The 20,902-nt window shown below is 40.3% G+C and overlaps 1 protein-coding gene and 1 pseudogene across 4 annotated transcripts in view; one reads left to right on the forward strand and one right to left on the reverse strand.

Annotated features, from left to right (window-relative positions):
• The window catches only part of PPP2R1B (protein phosphatase 2 scaffold subunit Abeta), a 33,602-nt gene that overhangs the window by 7,488 nt on the left and 5,212 nt on the right, over positions 1 to 20,902 (forward strand). For 3 of the 4 annotated variants that reach the window (XM_016165649.2, XM_036221441.1, XM_036221442.1), the window contains exons 6-15: positions 1,739 to 1,894; positions 2,093 to 2,207; positions 2,650 to 2,720; positions 3,054 to 3,188; positions 4,188 to 4,361; positions 6,894 to 6,954; positions 10,782 to 10,936; positions 11,291 to 11,433; positions 11,814 to 11,905; positions 16,141 to 16,262. In XM_016165649.2, the coding sequence (XP_016021135.2) occupies positions 1,739 to 1,894; positions 2,093 to 2,207; positions 2,650 to 2,720; positions 3,054 to 3,188; positions 4,188 to 4,361; positions 6,894 to 6,954; positions 10,782 to 10,936; positions 11,291 to 11,433; positions 11,814 to 11,905; positions 16,141 to 16,262 (1,224 nt within the window). Of the gene's footprint in view, positions 1 to 1,738; positions 1,895 to 2,092; positions 2,208 to 2,649; positions 2,721 to 3,053; positions 3,189 to 4,187; positions 4,362 to 6,893; positions 6,955 to 10,781; positions 10,937 to 11,290; positions 11,434 to 11,813; positions 11,906 to 12,302; positions 14,668 to 16,140; positions 16,263 to 20,902 lie in introns of those variants that run through there. The other variant, XM_016165653.2, reaches the window with a different exon arrangement.
• LOC118603712 lies at positions 3,303 to 3,421 on the reverse strand (annotated as a pseudogene).

Below are 20,902 nucleotides of genomic sequence, written 5' to 3' on the forward strand. Positions count from 1 at the left end.
TTGTAAGGTAGGGGTTGAGAGTAGAAACAGGAAGGAAACTTGTGTAATAATCTAGGTAAGACGCAATGGTGAACCAGGGAAGTATAGTAAAGATGGAGAGAATCTGAAGTTAGGTTCGGGGTGGAGTTAAACTATGATTGGATTAAATGAGGGAAAGAGGCATCAGATCTTGATTTTTGGCTTGAGCAACTGGATGGGTGGATAGTGGTGTCATTGCTGACTGAGATGGAGATGACTTGGGAGAAAATTAGGAGTTCTGGAAGAGAAGTGATTGATTTAACAAATATTTTTTTGGTACCTATTTCCATAGGTGGTGTTAGTCCCTGGATGTAGCATCGTTTTTCAAATCCAAAAATATGTAAAGCCTAGTTCTGTACTTTTTAGATTGTTCTTTTGGATAGAGAAGTGAGTTTCTTGGGCATATAGTAAGTTATTATTGATCTACAATTTTTAGAATTTGTAATCTTTTGAAAAGGTAGAGTCACTGTTATCTCATGTGTATGTGCATATATACACATATGTAGGTTATATTTGATTATATATATATATACATACACTTAAAATTTCATCCTATTCCTTTTTGCTTATATGTTTACATATTTTCAGTTTCTACTTATATATTTATGATTCTCAAATCTGTAGTCTCAATTCCTAATTTTTCATTGATTTGTCTAAGGACATATAGCTGTCACATTGACACTTGGCAGTTTACATTTAGAAAGCTCACTTCATTAATTTCATATCTTTCTAATTATTTCTGCTGCATTTTTCTAGGCGTGGCTACCTCAAAATTATTCTGTCCTCGATTCTCAACATTCAAATTCAAAGAATATTATTATTATTATTATTTTTAATTTGTTTTCTGTGTTTTTCTTTCCAAGTCATTATCTCATGCTTAAACTCCTGCCACCCTAAACTGAGTACAGGTTTTTCCCCTGCTCTGAAAGTAGAGCATTCTTATGAAACCTTTCGTAAGCCGAAATGGCATAAAATGAAGAAGCAGTTAGGACATATCTTGCTAACAGATGCACAGTATAAATTGAGATAAAGCACAAATGCTGACGGACATAGCTCAAAGCAATAGCGCTTGATGCTGACATGCTGAGTGGTTCCCAGGAAGGAACGTGGTGGGGTCACTCTTGCTGCCGGGTGTGCACGCTACCTCTGTAACGGCTTATACAAAACAACTGCTGAGTGCTGTTTTTGCTTTTCATCTTTTTCTGTGAAAGCAAAACTCTTTTTTAGATTTCTTTTGGATAGCAAAAACATATTACTAATGTAGGTCTTCTGTAAAACCAAAGTGACATAAAGTAAACTTTGGAAAAGCGGAGGTACCTGTATTTTGAAAACTGAGCTTCCTGAGTGATTCCCTTTCTCTGTTCTGATGTGTTATAAACAACTTGTACAAGCAGTTTTCATTTTTATCTCTCAACCTCTAAAACGGGTCTTTGAAGACATAAAAATATCCTCTTTTTTTCAATTAATCTTAACGTTTTCATTTTGTTTTCCTTAACAAAAACTCTGTACTCTGACCAACATAAATATTTTGCTGTGCACCCATAGAATGAGTCTTCTCTGCCTCTATGGCTTTGGCAAAGGGAGCAGCTATTTCAAGACGAAGCTGCATGTAGCATGGTTTTTTGTTTTTTTTTAAATGATACCCATAGCACTGCCACACACCATGCACACTGGCTGTCAGTAAATATTGTTTTAATAGAAAGAAATTTTGTTCCTTTAGGATTCGGTGCGCCTCTTAGCTGTAGAAGCTTGTGTCAGTATTGCTCAGCTACTGTCTCAGGACGACCTTGAGATTCTGGTGATGCCTACACTTCGACAAGCAGCGGAAGATAAATCTTGGCGAGTTCGCTATATGGTAGCTGACAAATTTTCAGAGGTAAAATTATTACACTGAGTACTAAAGGAAAAAACCCCAAACTCACAAATTTGCTGTTATACCAGAAGTTTCTGAATTAATTCTTCTGAATGAGAAGTGTTTGTGGCAAAAATATATACTTGAAGATTACACTGTTTTGTTCATGTTTTTTTTTTTTTTTTTTAGTATGTACTAAAACCCACATAAATTCTTTTACAGCTTCAGAAAGCTGTGGGTCCTAAAATCACGCTAAACGACCTCATCCCCGCCTTTCAGAACCTACTTAAAGACTGTGAAGCTGAAGTCCGAGCAGCTGCTGCCCACAAAGTAAAAGGTTGAGTTCAATTTATGTTGCACTATGTGTCATTTATTTTGCTGCATTGTATTATGTCAGTGAATTTTTTTATGTTTTTCTAGAATATATTTTCAAGTACATAGACATGATTTCAATGTGTGGAAATGTTACAGTGTCGTATAAAGCTACTCCCATTAAAACCAGCCATTTTATCCTGTTTCTGTAAAAAAAAAAAAAGAAAAAAAAACACTCTTTCAGGTTGGATTGGTGTGACACACAGTGCCGTATAGATTTATGAAAAAGTTCATTTAGAATGAGAACCATTTTTCCTTCTTGGAGCTTATTTGCTTAAACATATGACTTGATTTAACTTGAAACTATTGATAAAGTTGGTTAAATTTCTTCATTTGGCTCCTTGTAAATATCTCTATGTAAACATTATTCTATTTTTCAGTTTTCTATTTTTTTTTATCTCTTTTAGAACTTTGTGAGAACTTGCCCATTGAAGGTAGAGAGACCATAATTATGAATCAAATTCTGCCCTATATTAAGGTAAACCTAACTTTATTTTTTGTTTTACTCTTCCCTATACGAAGGCAGACCTTACCTCGATTTTCTTATGGTTTTACTTTAAAACTCTTTGAGTGTAAAGGTGGACAAGGGATGAATGGGACAGATATGTTAATGTGTGACATCGTTATTTATCACTGCATTATAATTGTAAAATGCTCTTTGGTGCATAGATTTATGTTATCTGACAGATGGTCTAAGGAAATATCAACTAATCAATATTGAAATACTGTTGTCTTTTTAAATTTTTTGGAAAACGATATGGAAGTTTGTTGTCTTGCCAAAGAAAGGCTTTTAATTTTTATTTTATTTTAGGAATTAGTATCTGATACAAATCAACATGTCAAATCAGCTCTAGCTTCTGTAATTATGGGATTGTCTACCATTTTGGGCAAAGAGAATACCATTGAACATCTTCTACCTCTTTTTTTAGCTCAGTTAAAGGATGAGGTAAGTCTGGCTATAAATTCTTTTTAAAAAATTTTTTTTGGGCGGCAACCCTTGGTTGATCTCACAGATTGCAAGGACTTGTCAGTTTACAATCCCTTATTTTTTTATTTTTTACACCTATAGCACCTGGTCTTCCTAGGTGGTCTCCTATCCAAGTACTAACCAGGCCCGACCCTGCTTAGCTTCTGAGAACAGACGGGATTGGGCTTGTTCAAGGTAGCATAGCCATAGACTGGCTGTAAATTCTGTTGCTTGATAGTTGGCAATTTGGTTTGGGGTTTCACTAAACTAGAACCCAAAACATAGGGATGAAGGGATTTTAAAAAGTAACATTTTAAACCAGTGACAATACCTGTTTTTGAGTATGGGGTCGCAAGTTCCCCAGAAAATGAGCACGTAGAGCCATTGATACAGACTTAAAAATGTCTGTCCATTCTTTCTGTTTAATTCCCGGTGATATGCACTGGTTTCTTTCTTTAAACTTAATATATCTTTTAAAAAATATTTCATTAAATTTAAATATAATATCAATATTATAGTGATACTGTATTATGTAATACTATATGCCAGGTATGTTCACGTATTACTTTTCATGTATTACATGTCATCCTCACGAGCAATCTTATGAGGCAGTTCTTATCCCCATTTACAGATGAGGAAGCTGGGTGCAATGGCTGAGAACCCAAGTTTTCAGCAATGGCAGATCTGGAGTTTGAATACATGTAATTTGATTCCAGAGCCTTTTCTCTTTACCATCCTGTAGACTTGTCATTGAAAGTTCTGTTTAAGATCAGTTACATTTATTTGCTTTGAATTATTTGTGTACTTAGTATTATTTCTTCTAAGACTATACTTTTTTTCACCTGTATCGATATTTCCTTATTTTAAACTTTGCTTAGCAGTTTTGTTTTTTTTTTTAATCTCATCATGACAGTAGGAAAATACTAGGCAGAGAACTTGATTTTTATATATGTTTTTTTGGTGCTTGTGTACTTGCAGTGTCCTGAAGTTCGTCTCAATATCATCTCCAATTTGGATTGTGTAAATGAAGTAATTGGAATCCGTCAGCTCTCTCAGTCTCTTCTTCCTGCCATAGTGGAGCTGGCTGAAGATGCCAAATGGAGGGTCCGGCTGGCCATCATTGAGTATATGCCACTGCTGGCAGGTCAGCTGGTGAGTATGTGTGCTCCTTGAAATGAAGGATAGCATCAGATAGTGGAGCAGATTTACCATGGGAAGTAGGAGGCCCCAGTAACTTGTATGATTATGTTCATTTTGACACATTTAAGTGTGGTCTGTCCTAGTTTTATTTTCTTTAGAAGTGCATTCATCTCTAACAAAAAGGAATTTTAGAAACACATTTCACCTCACCACCACCTCAAAGCAAAGCCATAGAAGACTGTAATCAGTTTCTTGGTATCTGTGATGTAAATTTTGTGTAATTTAAAGTCTCTCTGGCTTAAGAACTATTTAACTGAGAGGAAACGGGAATATGGTTTCAAGATAAGTCAACTTTGATTTATGCTCAGCTTTCCTGTTTCTCTATATCTTGAGCAAAATGTCTTTGATTACTGCTTTTCCTACATTCTGGTTAAAAGGAGTTGAGGAATAAGACTGGAAAAGGAGTATTGAAGTTTGTAATGCAAGTATTGTGGCCAGAGTCCACCTTGTCAAATTGTCTGTTACCATTTAAGTTTCATGATTATTTTTACCCTGATATCATCAATTAAAATGTCAACACTAGGTTTTAGAGTCACATCCTTTCCTTTTCAGTAGGTGCCCTATGCAGTTCTAAGTTTGATACATTCTTACCATGTTGGTAGCATTTATTAAAGTGTATTGTAACTGTTAAAATCTAGTTGGGGAGATAGGTGATCTTTTAGGGACTGTGTTCAGTGTTTTATTTCTAGTGCCTACCATAGTGCCTGGCATTAATCAGGCACTTAACGTTTGTTCAGTGTTAAATAAATGATGACCTGAGTGTTTTTTGAGAAAGCTCATAATGTCATGTTATTTAACAGCAAACATTACTGCAGTTTGTTTCCCCTCTCTCAACTCCACTTTGATTCCTTTCAGATCATAGCATGTAGGATTTATTTTTCTTTTCTTGGACCATTGAATATGTATCGCTAATTTTGGTATATTTAGTGTATGAAATGCATCTCGTACATGTCTGGCATCACATGTTTCATAAAATTTGAAGTATTCCATTCTTCAAAATGAATGCCAAAGATAGTATATAGCTAAAAGGGTCAGGCAAAGTCATCTTATCACCTGTTTGTCACTCCCAAGTACTGAAGGAGTCATCTTCTGTTCTTCACTGGTGACTGTTATGGATCACCTCTCCAGAGTGGAAAGCAGCAGTGGCTAGCTAGCTTGTTTGCTAAACAACTGTCCATAAGGGAGGGTTAATTTAGTACTAATTTTTTTTTTTTTTTAATCTCTGCTTTTCTTAAACCTGGGAAGTCAGCAAAGGTTGGTAGCTCTATGGAAGAGTATGGAAGCAAAACAGATGGTCAGACTTTGGCTGACTCATACCTGTCTGGCAGGGGTGAAATACATCGGTCATGAACATTTTGTTATACATTTTCAATTTCTTGTTAGTTTTATATACTTTACTTTTTTTTTTTTTAATCTGTAAAGAGTTTTATATCAGGTAGTCAATTTATAAAATTCTTTCATGACTTTTTGTATGGCCTGGCTTGTGGACCATCATGAGTAAATGTAAAGTTGAATCACAAAAATTAGGAAATAAAAGAAAAACCCATAAGCTGGAATGAGAAGGAAAGCTTTGAGAGCTGACATGGTAACGTAAGTACATGCTAAAACTTGTTCATAATCCATTATAAAACCATTCTATGCTATTAAATCACTTTTCAAAGTGCTGAAACTTTTTATTACATCTTTTTATTTAAAATATGTAATCACCAGTCAGAAAATTCTTAGGACCCAAAGAAATGTGTAGACCCAAAAGGAGGCGTTAGGAAAACATGTATCACAGCGTTCTCCCACATGGTACAGAAGTTCCACAGTGACAGGTCTGTGTGAATCAGCTCCAGGACCTTGTCTCTAGTGCTGGAGAGGCTGCTCGTTCATAGAAAGAGCAAAACCAGGAGAGCCAGGATTCTTCCACCTGTGACTATGCTGGGACCATGTCACCTATAGTCAGTATTGTGCCTGCTCTACTCTCTCTTTGCTTTCTTTAATCATCTCAGAAATACTCTGTTTAATTGGGAATATCTCTCTTTCTTGATGCCAGTTTTTTCATCCTTAATGATTTATTATATTAACCAAAAAGGGAAATTTTGAGAATTACTAATATTATTGACAGGTATTTTCCTGGGTAATTCAGTTTTACAGATTATCTAGAGGTTGCTTGGCAGACCGTCCACACTGCATTCTCTCTACTCATCTGCAGTATTGTATCTGGCAGCCAGTTCTCTCCTACTTAGCAGGGCATGGGCCATCTCACTTATCTTTTCTTTGTTGATGATTTCTATCCAATAAAGTAGACTTAAAATTAGTAAATAAAATCCCATGTTATTCCTTTTCTGGCTGATTTCATGAATTCAGCTTGTTTGGAAATAAGTAATTTTTATTTTTTATTTTTTTTTAGCTTTCAGGTCACGCTGGTGTAATCTAAATAGATCATCTTGATTTCTAAACTTTGGATGTGTGTGTTAATGGAATTTTCTATATCCATAGGGTGTGGAATTCTTTGATGAAAAGCTGAATTCGTTATGTATGGCCTGGCTCGTGGACCATGGTAAGCAAATAAGTTAAAAACAGGTTATTATGGAAGGCTCCTGTTTTTGCTTATATCCCATTTTGTTTATGTATTTCTTTTCTGGAAAAGACTCCTGGTCTGACCAGATATTTTGCCTTTCCAGTGTAGGGATGAAGAAGGACTGATTAAAGTCCCATTAGCTTCCTCTGAACACAAGTGTGACATTTCTATTTTCTAGAAGTTTTTTTCTATCTTAAACTTTATTTCCTCCATTAAACAATATCTTTTCCCTGTTCCTTACTCATTCTATTACATTATTTTCTAACTCTTTTATACATATATTCAATTCTTTTCTTATCCCCAGGTCTTGTGCTTGACCAGGCAGGCAGTCTTTTGTGCCTGCAGCCACGCTAGACTTGGTTGGACAGGGATTGGCCAGTCAGATGACAGTCCTTTGGGGAAGAAAAGGCTATTTGGCTTCTTTGAGGTGACATAGAGAAGGAGGTGTACAGGGTCACAGTAAAGGAGTCTAGGAGTGGGAGATGTCAGCTATGACTTAAGTCAGAGAAGGCCCAGATTTCTGCTTTTGGTGAAAGGCAAGTTTACTGCCTGTGCCCTTAGCTGCTGCTGCCATAATGGTAAGAGAAGGTGAATTGTGAGCTCAGGGCAGGGTCAGATGGGACAGCATTTAGAAAATAGGTTTTTTTTTAATACTTTATCTTCTTTTTGCATTTATAACATAATTCACTTCAACAGTCACAGAATCCTTTTCTTCAAATGCCACAAACTATTATACAAATGAAAACTGGTATTGCTGCTTATCATAATATACGAGACTATCGATGTTATATATAAAACCATTTTATATGTTAATTTGTTAGCAGTTGACTTTTTGACAAGGTCTCAGGCGTATGTGTCTTCTCTTGTCAGCTAGGCAGCAGTGGGTAGGAAGGACGCCCTCTGTACTGGTGAGATCCAGTGCAGGGCCCCAGGTCCAGATCAGCACCTTCAGTGTCTGAGACCTGTCAGATGAGGGTCCTGGGGCTCATAACATAGCGTCCTGAGCTTCAGTTACATATTTTGGTGGATACGGTAGGCATCCTGTTTCATTTCCACAGCATCTTATGTACACTTCGTGCATTGAGTGTATCTTTGTTCTTCTGCAGTGCTTATACCTGGATATTTGGGAGGAGTGGGATATTTGTTTCTGCTTTAACATGTATGCAAAGGGCATATTTGGATCATACGGGCAGTCATACGGTTAAGAGTGTGAAGATGAGGGGAATGAAAAGGGCAAATCTCAGAAAGGCACCTATACATCGATAATTTCAGTATTTTCAGACTAGATTTTGAAGACGGTTTTTTCTTCTCTAAAGTTACCTTTTATGGCCTAATTTTTTTCTTTTCAAATGAAACTTAAGTTTGGCAAATCATAGGAAGAAATTCCTCTCTTTTTAGAAAAACATATTTAGATTATTTCTGATACATATTTAATGTTAGTGGGACTGACATGTCCCCAGATCATTCTGTACTTTCTTAGAAAGCTGGCATTTTAGATTTATTTTGAGGAACTTCTAAAGTCCCGGTTCCACAAAGAATTAAATTCCTGACATTCTGTGTAGGTTTGCTCTATGTAAGTTGATTTACCCCTTTCTTTTTCCTCTGATTTTTTTCTTCTACTTTGGGAACAGGAGAGACCTTTGTTTGTTTGTTTGTTTGTTTTGTAGTGATATACTAAAGTGGGCAGTAGAAGCATTCTTTGTGTTTTTATTTTTTAAATTTATTTTTTTATGGCGACATTGGTTAACGAAATCCAGTAGTTTCAGCTGTACACTTTAACAGTAAGGCATATATGTATTTACACTGTGCATTCACCTCCCATAGTTAGATTTCTTTCTGTCACTATACAAGCATTCTTTGAACCGATGCAATGTCAGCTCTGATATTGTTCTATATTTAATTATTCACATAGGTTTTTTGTTGTCTTTACATTTTAGATAACTGCTATGTATTAATTGATCACTGATCAATTTATGTTTTTGGAATCTTTTTCTTGATTATAAAACTACTAAAAGAATATTGTGAAAATCCATAGATATATAAGGAAGCACGTGCCACTTAACTCTATTCTCATAGTTTAATGGACAATATTGATCCAAGGGGAGGAATTTAGGAGAATTTATTTTTTATAGGAGAAAGGAAAAACTACGATCAAAGTTAGTGAGCATGTAGAGTATGTTAGACATTCAGAGGAACCTTGCAAGTCAGGCAGACCTTGAGGGGAGTGGGATAGAGGGAGGAAAAGAGACAAAACAAGGAGAGAAAACAGGCAGAACTGTGGAATAGTTTGCATTCTTTTGGCAACAAAATTGAGAGGAGCCAGGAACATAGTAGGCATCTGGCCAAGTAGAGTTGAATGCAGTTAAGGTATGGGTCAGGGCCAAGCTCGTGTGTTCTCTGTCTCTGGTTTCTCTGGTAGTGAGATCCCTTCTATGGTAATGGCGTTAGGATGAGAAAAATCTCAAATTAAAAAAACAGAATTGGAGGAGAAGACATATATTCTAGTTAGCACCTCCTCAGGGGGCAGAGGGGTTGTGCCGAAGACAGGCTGTGAATGTGAGGGAGAGAATTTGTATTGTGGATAAAACAGTTGACTTGAGCTTATTCTTAGAGAGTGCTTCTAGATACTACTGACAGATTGATTCTCCCGTAGAGTTTGGTCAGGTTGCGTGTTGGTAATATATAGTTCTTTGGCTATACCATCTTGCCTATTCTCATCCATGGCATAACCTGTAAGGCTCTGTGGACTGAGAATAATTGCATACTTCCTGCCCAGAAGTGTCGTATAAATTGCCCGGGATCGGGACTGTGGCTTATATAGCTGTTCTTGTCCATTATATTACCAGCAGGGTTGGGCTTACCTGGAGAGAGAAGGATAAGGAATCAGTATCCTCCCACCCATTTTGATTTGTATTGGACCTGTGAAATGAAGTAGCACCTGTCTTTGTTTAGTGCTGCATATAGCAACCGGTTGTTGAGAAAATAGTAGTTCAGACCCTGTTTAGATTTATAGTGTTTTTGATAAATGATCTTATAGGGAATTATTAGATGTTAAAGCAGGTACCTTTATTCACAGAAGGTATTTGACATTTTTAAGGGAAAATAGGCAAGTTGGTCTGATGTTTTTATTTGCTGTTGTGTAGATGACCACAGTGGCCTCTAAATGACCTCCCTGTTGTCTACCATCTAAATTTAGCTTCCAAGGTGCTCTGTGTTCTGGGTCTACCCTAAACTGTCCAGCCTCACATTTTCACAGCTTTCAGTTGTTTTCTTTGTGTCCTGTGTAAAATTTTTTGCTCTTTCCAAGAATTCCTGTCCTTTTCTTTCTTTTTAACACAAATCCCCTCTAATCTTTTAGGCCCAGCACAAGGCCTCTCTCTCTCCCAAAGCCTTCTCAGGCCTTCCTGTTCTCTCTTCTCTACTACAGCCCTCTGGTCTTTACCACACAATTTTATACTTTATTATATTCAGTCTTATATCATGTGTCTTCTTGGAATGACTAGCTTTCGTTTCTTTGATAGAGTGTTTGATCTTAGCACATAGTAGACACTCATATTTGTTAATTAATTAATGGTGGTTGTAATGAGCTCCTTATCTCCTTTTTCCTTAGACATATTATACATTTTGAAGCTGTAATAAAACCAAGTCAGTATGAGTTGTAGTTGACCATGTTTGCCATTGTATGACTAAATTTGGAGTATGTTTGCAGAATTTTGTTTTTGGTCCACCTTTGATGATGATGGAAGTAAACTAGGTTATGCTTATATGTAAGCAGAATGACAGTATGTTCTTCACCTCTTCTGCAGTGTATGCCATTCGTGAAGCTGCCACCAACAACCTCATGAAACTAGTTCAGAAGTTTGGTATAGAGTGGGCCCAAAGTGCCATTGTTCCCAAAGTGTTAGTAATGGCAAATGATCCTAATTATTTGCACAGAATGACCACTTTATTCTGCATTAATGTAAGTATTGCATAGCTATGATTGCTTTGCTTTGTCTTTGATTATTCAAGACCGTGTTTCTGAATTCTGAATATATTTTCTTCTGTTTGGAATGTATTATACTAATTAATTTGGACAGTTAAGAGATGAGAGAAAATGTCATTTTTCATGTTTGTTAAAATGTAGTCAAGTCAGTTGTGGATTCTCATCTAATCCTTGGATATTTTTGAATGCTACCTTGTATCCCTTTTTCAGACTCAAACTAGAAACATTTTCCTGTTGATCAGTTACTTATTAAATATTAACTTGTTTCTTTAGATTTTACGATATTTAAAAATATAAGTGTTTTAAATGTGCCATCATATCTTTTTCTAGGCACTGTCTGAAGCCTGTGGTCAGGAAATAACCACTAAGCAGATGCTGCCTATCGTACTGAAAATGGCAGGGGACCAAGTAGCAAATGTTCGTTTCAACGTGGCCAAATCTCTACAGAAAATCGGACCAATTCTAGATATTGAGTAAGATTTTTATATCATTTCTATTTTAAAAGTAGATTAAAATTTTTACCTCGTAGTGGGGAGTAATAGCTAAAATTAAATGTAGTGATTTTCACTTTACCTCAGGTATGAGTTTGTTTAAATAAAATAATAAAGTACTAACAATCATTTGTGAGGGTGTCCACTCTACTTGGACTTCTGTATTTAAGCTCATATATGCGTAGATCATTTTCTGAAGCTAATTCTGTTGAAAACTTTAGAAACTATTTTGTACTTGTCAAACTTATAGGTGCTTTAAAATATATATGTATTTTTTTTAAAAAAAAAACTTTAAAAATTACCATAGAGCATTTTTCTGGCCCAGAAGACTGCCTTTCACAGATAATACTGTTGGATTTTAGTGCTTTGCAGGAGGAAGTTAAGCCAGTACTACAGAAGTTAGGCCAAGATGAAGACATGGATGTCAAATACTTCGCACAGGAAGCTATAAGTGGTATGTCCTTCTGTTTTCTGCCTTGCAGCCTTTTGCTTTGGTTGACAGGGTGTGAGTGATGTTAAGTGGGCAAGGCGATAAGCATATGGGAGACAGGGGAGGGTGGGGAGCTCCCGGAATGCTGTGCCCTCTTCTTGGCCCACATTGAGCAGGCCATTTTCTCAGTTCCATGTCTAGGACTGGGTAGGAATGTGATGTTTACTGGTAAAAACAGTTTTTTTGTTTTTGGATTTTAATCAGTTTTTAAAGTTTAACTTTTGATTAGCCTGGCAGAGTAAAGAAGCTGACCACAATGAGAAGTCATAGTTTCATGCTTTTGGATCATTGCTGTCATTGTCACATAGATAGTTTATGAACTTTCTGTACCACTAACTTGATTTTGTTTGGAATTTTCCAGTGCTTGCGTTGGCATGATGAGGAGCAGGAGGGAAAAGACTTTACTAACTTCTTATCACAGATTTCTAGTCAATGTGTTCTTAAACTGGGTGGAGAAAATGGAAAATCTTCAAGACCTCATCCAAGCAAATGGCAACGACTTGCAACAAAGCAGATTTCAGTGACTTGATTCTCTCTAAAGATGAAATGGGATTGTTTTTACTCGTCTTCCTTGTTGAGATAATTATATTTAAACCATTCTTATTGTTTGCGACCCATCCCTGACACTCGGTGCAGTCATTTCTTGATTGTCTCCTAATGCTTTCTCTAGCACCATCTGGGCTCCTGCATCCTCGCTGCTTCCTCAGGCCCTGGCCGCTTAATACACCTGATGATGCCTGGGCGGGTTGGGACCCAGACATGGAGTGGAGTGATTCTCTTGATGTTTACATATATCTGTGTGTCTCTCCATCGTTCCAAAGTTTAATATACGTGGTTTAGAATAACTTATTTTATAAACACTCTATTTGGGAGACACATTGAGTTTTAACTGTAGCGAAAGCCACTTTTTCCTGTATAATGATGGTCTGCATCAGTGTCTTAAATGAAAGGGGAATGTGGAAGCTTGGAGTTCATGTGCTGGTTGTTTTGGTTTTTATTTGCTTGATTTTGTTTGTAATCATGTCATTCAGAAACCTGAAGTGCAGATGTATCTTGCTGCTAGTTTGTGATGTTGAAACCTAACTGGATTTCCACCACTTACCACTGTGACTGCTTTCAGAACTATTTCTCTCTCTCTTTCTCTCTACCCAGTGAAACTTAAAAATTTAGTGCCTCCTAATAAGCAGTAGTTCCACTGTGTCACTGTAAGAATGCAATTTGGTATTGAGTAAAGGAACCACTGGTATAATACTGTGAGGATTTGCTGCCCTTAACCTCATTCTGCTTCCGGCTGTGTGTTAACATCCGGTCTTTGCTAGATGGCACAGTAGTAGCTTTCCAAACTGAAGCTTCATTACGAATTTCTTGGTATGGGTGACGCTGGAATCTTATCATTTGAAATCTTTGTTTTTCTGCTTTTATTGTAAAACCTCATTAATCTCTCCTGGATCTCAAGGTAACAAGTAAAACTGAAGCAAATTAATTGTATGTAAGGAATTCTCTTGGGTCTGAACCACTTAAACAATTTTAAAACTCTCTTCAGAAAGCACCCGTTTACCACCAGTTGATATGCCAATTACTAATCACTCTTTTTAATTATATTAAAAAACTTTTCATGAGGATCTTTATAAGGCCACACCTTGTTTGTAGGTATATTCAATGTATTCTTTATCCATGAAATATATACATCTGTATTTCATGGAGAATTTAAATATTTTTTCATTTAAATCTGTTAACGTTTTCCTATTCAAACTTGCCGTGTCCCTAATGAATTTTAACTAATGAGGTTTTGTTGGAGCTTATTTTTCTCTTGGTACATCCTGCCATGCAGTTGGCTCATTTCCATTTCAGTTTTGGAATTGTTTCTTTCATTCATAACCTCTTTTAAACCTAGGGAACCCTGTTCTGCTTTGTGAAGTTGCAAAGATACCTGTAAAACTTTGTACATTAAACCATTATGTAAAGCCAAGTTTGAGCAAACTACTTTCAAGCTTGTCTTACCTTAGAAAAACAACATTTTAAATCAGAAATTACCTGCCTGCATTTAAAACTCAAATTGTAGTGAGTTCCTATTTTATTACTTTTTGGGCTAAGTATTACATATTTTCCTAAGTAAAAATCTTTTCTACATTCTCAAACTATTATGCTGTAAATGTTTTAATTTTAATTTCTTGGTTCTTTTTATTTTTTATTACCTGTAGGTTATGTTCCTCTTCATTGAATTTCATATTTGAAAGACTATTGTCTTGATTCTTGAAACAAATTTGCACAACCATTGCTTTACTCTTTGGTTGTAAGTGCCCTTGGTTTTGGGATATGCCCTTGTGTAACACCCCACCCCCACCCCCTATGGAGCCCTGTGCATTGACCTTTTGCCCTAGGACTGTGGTAAAGGGGGAGCCCCTTGCCTTCTCAGGCATGAGTCAAGGAGCTCAGCAGAGACCTGCCTTTTTAAGTGACTCCTTAGAGACTTCATTTCTTTTTTCTGACTTAAACATTAGGAGATCCTTTTTTTACTCTCAGAGGAGCTGTTTTTTGGCTCATAACTTGGTCATTTTCTCCATGGGTTAGTTTTCTTATCTTGATTTCACTAGAATGTAAGCTCCAGGAGCTCCGTAAGGGCAGGGATTTTTGTCTGTTGTCTTCTGCTGTGTTGTCAGCAGCTAGATCAGTGTCTGGCGTATATAGTAGGTGCTCAATAAAAATGTGTTCAGTGAATTTCTAAACTCTTGTCTTCTGATATGTTGCGTTCATGGAACAGGACATCAAATGTACCAGACTACATCACATTCTCCCACCGACACAATGAAAGGATTTTACTGCTCTTAAGAAATAAGCTTTATATGACCCTTTCCTAGCCTCCCATCTTGGACAACAATTCCATTTGGATTTGTACAGTTGCTTCAGATATAGATTGCTATAATTTTTTCATCCTAGGCGGTTTGTATCAGTTGTTTAGTTGATTAGGAAAGTGAAGCAGAGACAAACACAAACCTATGTCAGTAAAAATGTCTTATCAACCATGGAATTTACCGTGTTTCTACAATTTGTGTGGGGTTTACCCCTCACAGGTCTAAGAGACCGGATCTTGTTTCTCTGTGCTGCCAAGAAGATATGGACCTGAAGATGCATCCTGTTTCATAAGAATAAACAGGTTAATATGTGGTTTCTAATGAGGCCTTGTGTAAATAATAGCCCTTAGCTGTGATGCGTGGCCCTGGGGGTCTTTGCTGGACAACTTGTTCTGACTCAAAAGATAGCAGCCTAACCTTTGAGCTTTCTCATCCAATCATGCAAGATAATTGCATAGACCTCCAGGGGGAAGAAGTATGTCGTTCCTGACCCAATGGTTAAGCTATGGCAATGCTTTCTTGGTGCAGTTTTGTTTAAATTGCTTCCCTAAAGAAATCACATTAGTTCCATCCCCATAGGGATGGCGGGGCAGGGTGGCCAAAGCAAGTTGGGTGCTTATTCTGCCCCTTTGCCTTTTACTTAAATTCCTCTGATACTTTTTTTTTCCCTTTTGGCACTCTTACCTTAAAGCCCCCCGTTTCTCCACTGTCTGGATGTAACGCCGGAGGGAGAAGGAGCTGTCACCTTGTTTCCCTTGGTTTAATGGGTGAAATGATCATGATCTGATGTTATGTAACTGTTTCCCTCTGATTCTCCTGTTCGCTTTGTCATCCAGTTCCCTGCTTCTCTCTTTCCTGTTCACTCACATGTCTCCGATTCTTTTTTATACCTAGAATAGTCTCTAATCCCCATTTGCCTCCATGAGCCTGCTGTTTCCAGGAAATTACATAATGTTCAGTTGAGATGGAAATCTTGTGGAGGACGAAGAGAGTTTTAATTACTCATTGGGTAGAAAAGCCAAGTCACTTCTTTGGTCTCCAGAGCTGTTCTTTTAAAATGATATTGTCAGTTCTGAATGGAGCCAAGTCGTTTTTGTCTGGGACTCTAGGCTATGAGTGACCAAGATGGGGAGCTGGTACTGTAAAGCTAGATGCGGTGGCACTTTGCAGTAAGGTCCTGGGGTGAACCAACTTCCTCTGCGCAGGGGCCCACATGCTTGTAGGTTCTTGTGCTTCCTCATTGTGGTGCTGGAACAACTGGGGGTATGCTGGCCAGGAAGCATAGGTGAGCTTACGAGGACATTCCCTGGTCACGGGCAGTTACAGAGCTGCTGTCTGTATCCCTAGTGGTGGCCCAAAGGCTGAGGAAGCTAGATTTTCCTGTGAAGGACAGTGAAGAGCCCAGTGCCCCTGGGGCTGACAAGAACCATTTCCTGAGACCCAGAGGGCCTGGAGAGGACACCAGGAAGGTAAGTGCCACAGATCCCCTGGGCCTGAGTTCTCCTTTCTCATGGACTGAGGTCTGGGTGGAGGGCAGCCAGCATGGCCTGGCGCTAAAGCATGCTAGGCAGAGAAGCAGTACCTTTAACTGTCCTTGAGGGGACAGTCAGATGTTCAGGGCCAAAGAGTATATTTTTAGAGCCTGCTGCCCCTTTCTTTTTCTTTTGTTCTGGGAATGCTTTCTGAGGGGTAGAGTGGACTTTCCAGAGCTCTGTCACTCCTGTGGCTTGAGGTCTCTCCCCTTTTCCCCAGTCAGAGACAGTAAGTCCCATGCAGAGGACAGAAAGGTGGCTTGGAAGGGTCGCCTACAGAGACGGATTGTTCCCACTTCACAGAATAGAGACATATATTTACTATAATTTCTCTAATGTAGTCATTTCCGTTCAAGGAAAAATCCATTTTTGTCAGTTTTACTGTGTAATAGTTGAATGTTTTACAAGTCCCATTTGACGCTACTCTGGAGGAGGAATGCAAAAGTTTAAATTCAATGATCAAAGTTGGTACTGGTCACTGCCCTGGGGCTATTTGTTAGGAGGGCCACTTGTGTTTTACAAATACTTCAGAAGAATCCCAGAGCTCAGCTGCCCTGTTCTGAAGTCAGGCTACATTTACTTTATTTGGAAGATAATTGGCATTCTCACACTCCAGTGGGTTTACTTGGTGAAGATTGAAGATTTTAATATCAAAGAGTTTGCCTTCTAAATCCCCAAAGCTTTTCCTTCATGTTGTGTGAACGGAGGCCATGAGAACTTTCTCCTGTTGTCCAGGCCCTGAACTGCAGTCTTTCATCTTAGAATGTTCGCCCCATTGCTGTGGCGCCATGCACCGCTGTCCCAGGACCTGAGCCACCAGGCGTGTCTGGTTCGGCAGCTCCGAGCTGTTCCTGCAGTGGCCCTGCCACAAGAGGAAGTGCTGTGGTGACAGTGCCAGTCACAGCCTCAGCCAACCCCTGGGCCCTGGTGCTTGACGGGGTCAGCCCTTTGCATCCTTACATCTATTTCACAGAACTGGGCCTTAGGGAAGACACCTTGGCTGAAGGAGCAGGAATAAGTTACACGTTTTCAGGTCTAAATCACAGACTTCCTTCGGAAGAAAGGAGTCATGTTTTCCTGCAAAGTCAGAGTCAACTAGCCATGTCATTAAATGAATGATATACCGGTGCCCTGAGCATGGAATAGTTGCGGCGACCCCTCGGAGGAGACGGGCTCGTATCTGTGTGACCCTGCAATGGCCACAAGCTGTGGGAACGGTATTAGCTGCCTTTCCTTGAGCCTCAAGCCTCAGTAACTGTGTGCCGGTACCTTGTCAAGCACTTGGCAAAATCTCACTTAATCCTCACAACCACCGCAGCTGGTAGATGGCGTCAGCTCCATTTTTCAGGTGGTAGTAAAACTCCCCACAATCCTGTCATGTCTACTTGGGGGTCTTTTCTAGCAGTGGAAGCCTGACAGTGCTAGGCCTCTGAGGCTGCAGTTCATTTAACCCAGAAAAATCCCCTGCTGATGACTCAGGGAGCCTTTCCCTGCATTTGTTTCACTTAAGGAAAATGACCTGAGGGTAAGATGGAAAGGGAATTGGCTGTTGCCAGGCAGAGCCCTGCGTGTCAGGGGCCAGCAGCCAAGTGAGTGATCCAGGAAGTCATCCAATTGCAAACCAGAAATTGTTCTTAACCCCTCACTCACTGTCTATGGTTCATAGCAAACTCGCCCATCCGCCCAAATGAGGTCAGAGTAAATCCTGGCTACTCAGAGCCCTGGGAACTGTCTCAGTTCTTGGCTGGCTCCAGGGCCCCGTGGAAGCCATTCAGCATCCCAGGGCTCAGTTCTACCACTTGGTCTGAGAGAGAACGGCCCCAAGAGGTGGGAGCTAGTTCCTTTTGGTGAAGGGGTGCCTCTTCGGTCCCTTGGAGGCTGGCCCTTGGTGTCTGCAGAGCCATCTGTGCTCTGGATGCTGAGTGTGTCCCACATGCAGGACCTGCCAGGGAGCGGCGTAGCCACCAGGCACACCCTTGTCGACCCTTGGTCAACTCAGCTGCTCCTTCCTGGTGGTGGACAGGTGGTCTCTCTTTCTAGCCAGGTACGACTGCTCTGCTGGACAGTCCACAGGTTGCTCTCCGATGACAGAGCTGCTGGTGGGCCTGTCAGGCGAGGGTTAACAGAGGATTTGTTTATTGAATCACGAAGTAGCTGTCACATGATTTTAATGAAAACACCATTTCCCTGACAACAGTGATGTCAGTCTTGTTATTGCAGGAAGGAGCAGCTGTGAGGGACATTCAGTCTCCATGCTGAGCCTAGCTTTGGAGACAGACATCAAGCGCAGCATCCACAAATAATGGTTGCAGGCTCCAAAGCACCGAATCCACCCTCCTCTTCCTCTTCTCTAGACAATCTGAGCTGCACAGACACTGGCCAGAGGCGGGCCCCGTACCCAGAGTCTCCAATGAGATCTCACCTCTGGGACCCCTTGCTCTTTCTATTTCTGATTTTCCCAGTTTTCCTTATTTTCCTCAAACTTAGAGAATCTTTGGAGCCTCTAGGATCTCTGGCCCCTGCCTTTTGGCATCTGTCTCTCCTCCATGCTCTAAATCAGCACTTGCTGGTGAACCAAGCAGTTCCAGCTGTTCTGAGGTGGGGGCCATTCTACACCTCAGAATCTCAGCTTTTTCTGGAATCAGCTTTCTGGAGGAGGAGCGCCTGCTTGTTCTGTCTTCGCCTCTCCTGAGAGAGCAGATTGGGGGGCCTGGGTGCTACCCGATGATCTCCAGGGCAATTCTAAGGACCAGAGGATTAGTTCTCTTGAACCCAGAAAGTCTTCAGGAAGCCTGAGTCCAATCCATATGAGGACTGACAACAGATCAAAGCCCAGGGAGGTCAGCAGTGGGCTGGTCATGGCCAGCCAGAGCAGTGTTCTCAGGCTCCAGCCTCTTCTTGGCACCTTTTCCAAGGGGCCTTGGGGACGGAGCAGCTGTATCTGCAGAGAAAGACCTCCACTCTCTCTAATCCAAATCCTGCACCCAGGAGCTTGGCTTAACAGTTTGAGACTGATGAAAAGGGTCTCCTTTTAAGTGGGACTTGGATTCTCGTGGATGCTCTTATGTCTGTGGTACCCATGGCTGGTGCTGCCCAGAACTCATCACCAAAAATGAAGAAATCTTGGGCAAAGTTTGTGGTTTTTTTGTGAGCTGGTGCTCAGAACAGGATAGCCATTCTTAAATGAGTTGAAGAGATTCCACAGGCACCAAGTGACCATTATCTGTGTCCAGCAATGGGGCAGTTAAGTAAATGAAAGCAAAGACAGGTAGAAGTGAGATACTATGACAAACTATCAAGGGGAGCTGGGGAGACTTTTGGTTGCTTTCTTGTTAGATGGCAGTGTTATGCTAGGCTGCATTTGAACCTCACATTAAACCTGGTAGTTAAGTCAGCCAGTCTATGTTTGTGTTACTGGTAGGGATAGTGAGTCTTTGCAATCATTTGCCCAGGTTAGGGCAAGGCTGAGAGAGGTGCCAGAGGCTGAGGACTCAGTCAAAGTTTTTTTGCTGCTTCCTGGGCTGTCCCTGGCAGAGAATGGGTAGACACCACCCTGCCTGGAGGGACTTTTTGGCCAGGGTGGCTGCTCCAGAGGGTAGGCTGGAGGAAGCTAGGCCCAGTTCTAGTCTTGTTCATGGCCATGCCCTCCTTGGCCGGCCCTTTCATCTCTGGGGCCTCTCCAACTGCCAGCCTGCCTTTTGGCCCTCACTTTGCTGGCACAGGAACCCTGCTAAACATAGGTTTCTCTGGTGACCAAAGGGCAGTTCTACTGGGTCCCAGCCTGAAGAGTCAGCCAGTGCTGCAAACTCGGGATCCTTTGCATGGTATGCTTCTAGAAAAGGCCTCGGGGGCTCTTAGTTAGTTCGTCCCACCCCTCGGCTGTGCCCATGGCTGTGGTGTGGTAATGGACTTAACTCCTGTGGGTCAGAGTTCTCAGTTCAGCCCCCTTTTGAGCATCTCTGGCCTCATTATTCCCTCCTCTTTGAGGAGTTAGGAGATTGGGTAAGAAAGTCTCAAAGTCTGCCCCAGGGGGAGAGTGACTCAATTCTCCATTTAAGAGGCTGAATCCCCAATGCCTCATTTCTGGGTCCAGATTCTCTGAAGTTTCTGCCCAGGAGCTCTTGGAGGCTCAGCTGCCAGGGGAGTCCGCTTCCCATGATGTCGTGTCCTACACACCCCCTTCCCCCTTTACATCCAGGTTCCTTGCTTGGTGGCTCAGTGCTGCACTCACTCTGTCCAAGCTGCAGGCTGCCAAATTCAGATCAGCTCTGAGTCACTCATGCCTAGGAAAGTCCCCTAGAAACTTAGACAAAGGGAGGTATCAGTACTCCCTAGGGGGACCTGCAACTGCAGGTCCAGAAGAATTTAGCTGCGTGGTGGGTTGGAACATCGAAGCAGGAGGAGTTAGAGAGTTAATTGGCTGGAGGCACATGGCAAGCTCCCCACTCTGCCTGATCTGGCTTTTGAGTTTGGCTTCAGTGATCTGTGGTCATAGCTTCATACCAGGGTGGGGGCAGGTATGCCAGTGATGGCTAGTGTCTGAGGTGGGGGTCCAATGCCTTCAGTTAAGACCCACA

Source organism: Rousettus aegyptiacus, unplaced genomic scaffold (genome assembly GCF_014176215.1).
Source record: "Rousettus aegyptiacus isolate mRouAeg1 unplaced genomic scaffold, mRouAeg1.p scaffold_m13_p_5, whole genome shotgun sequence".
NCBI lineage: Eukaryota > Metazoa > Chordata > Mammalia > Chiroptera > Pteropodidae > Rousettus > Rousettus aegyptiacus.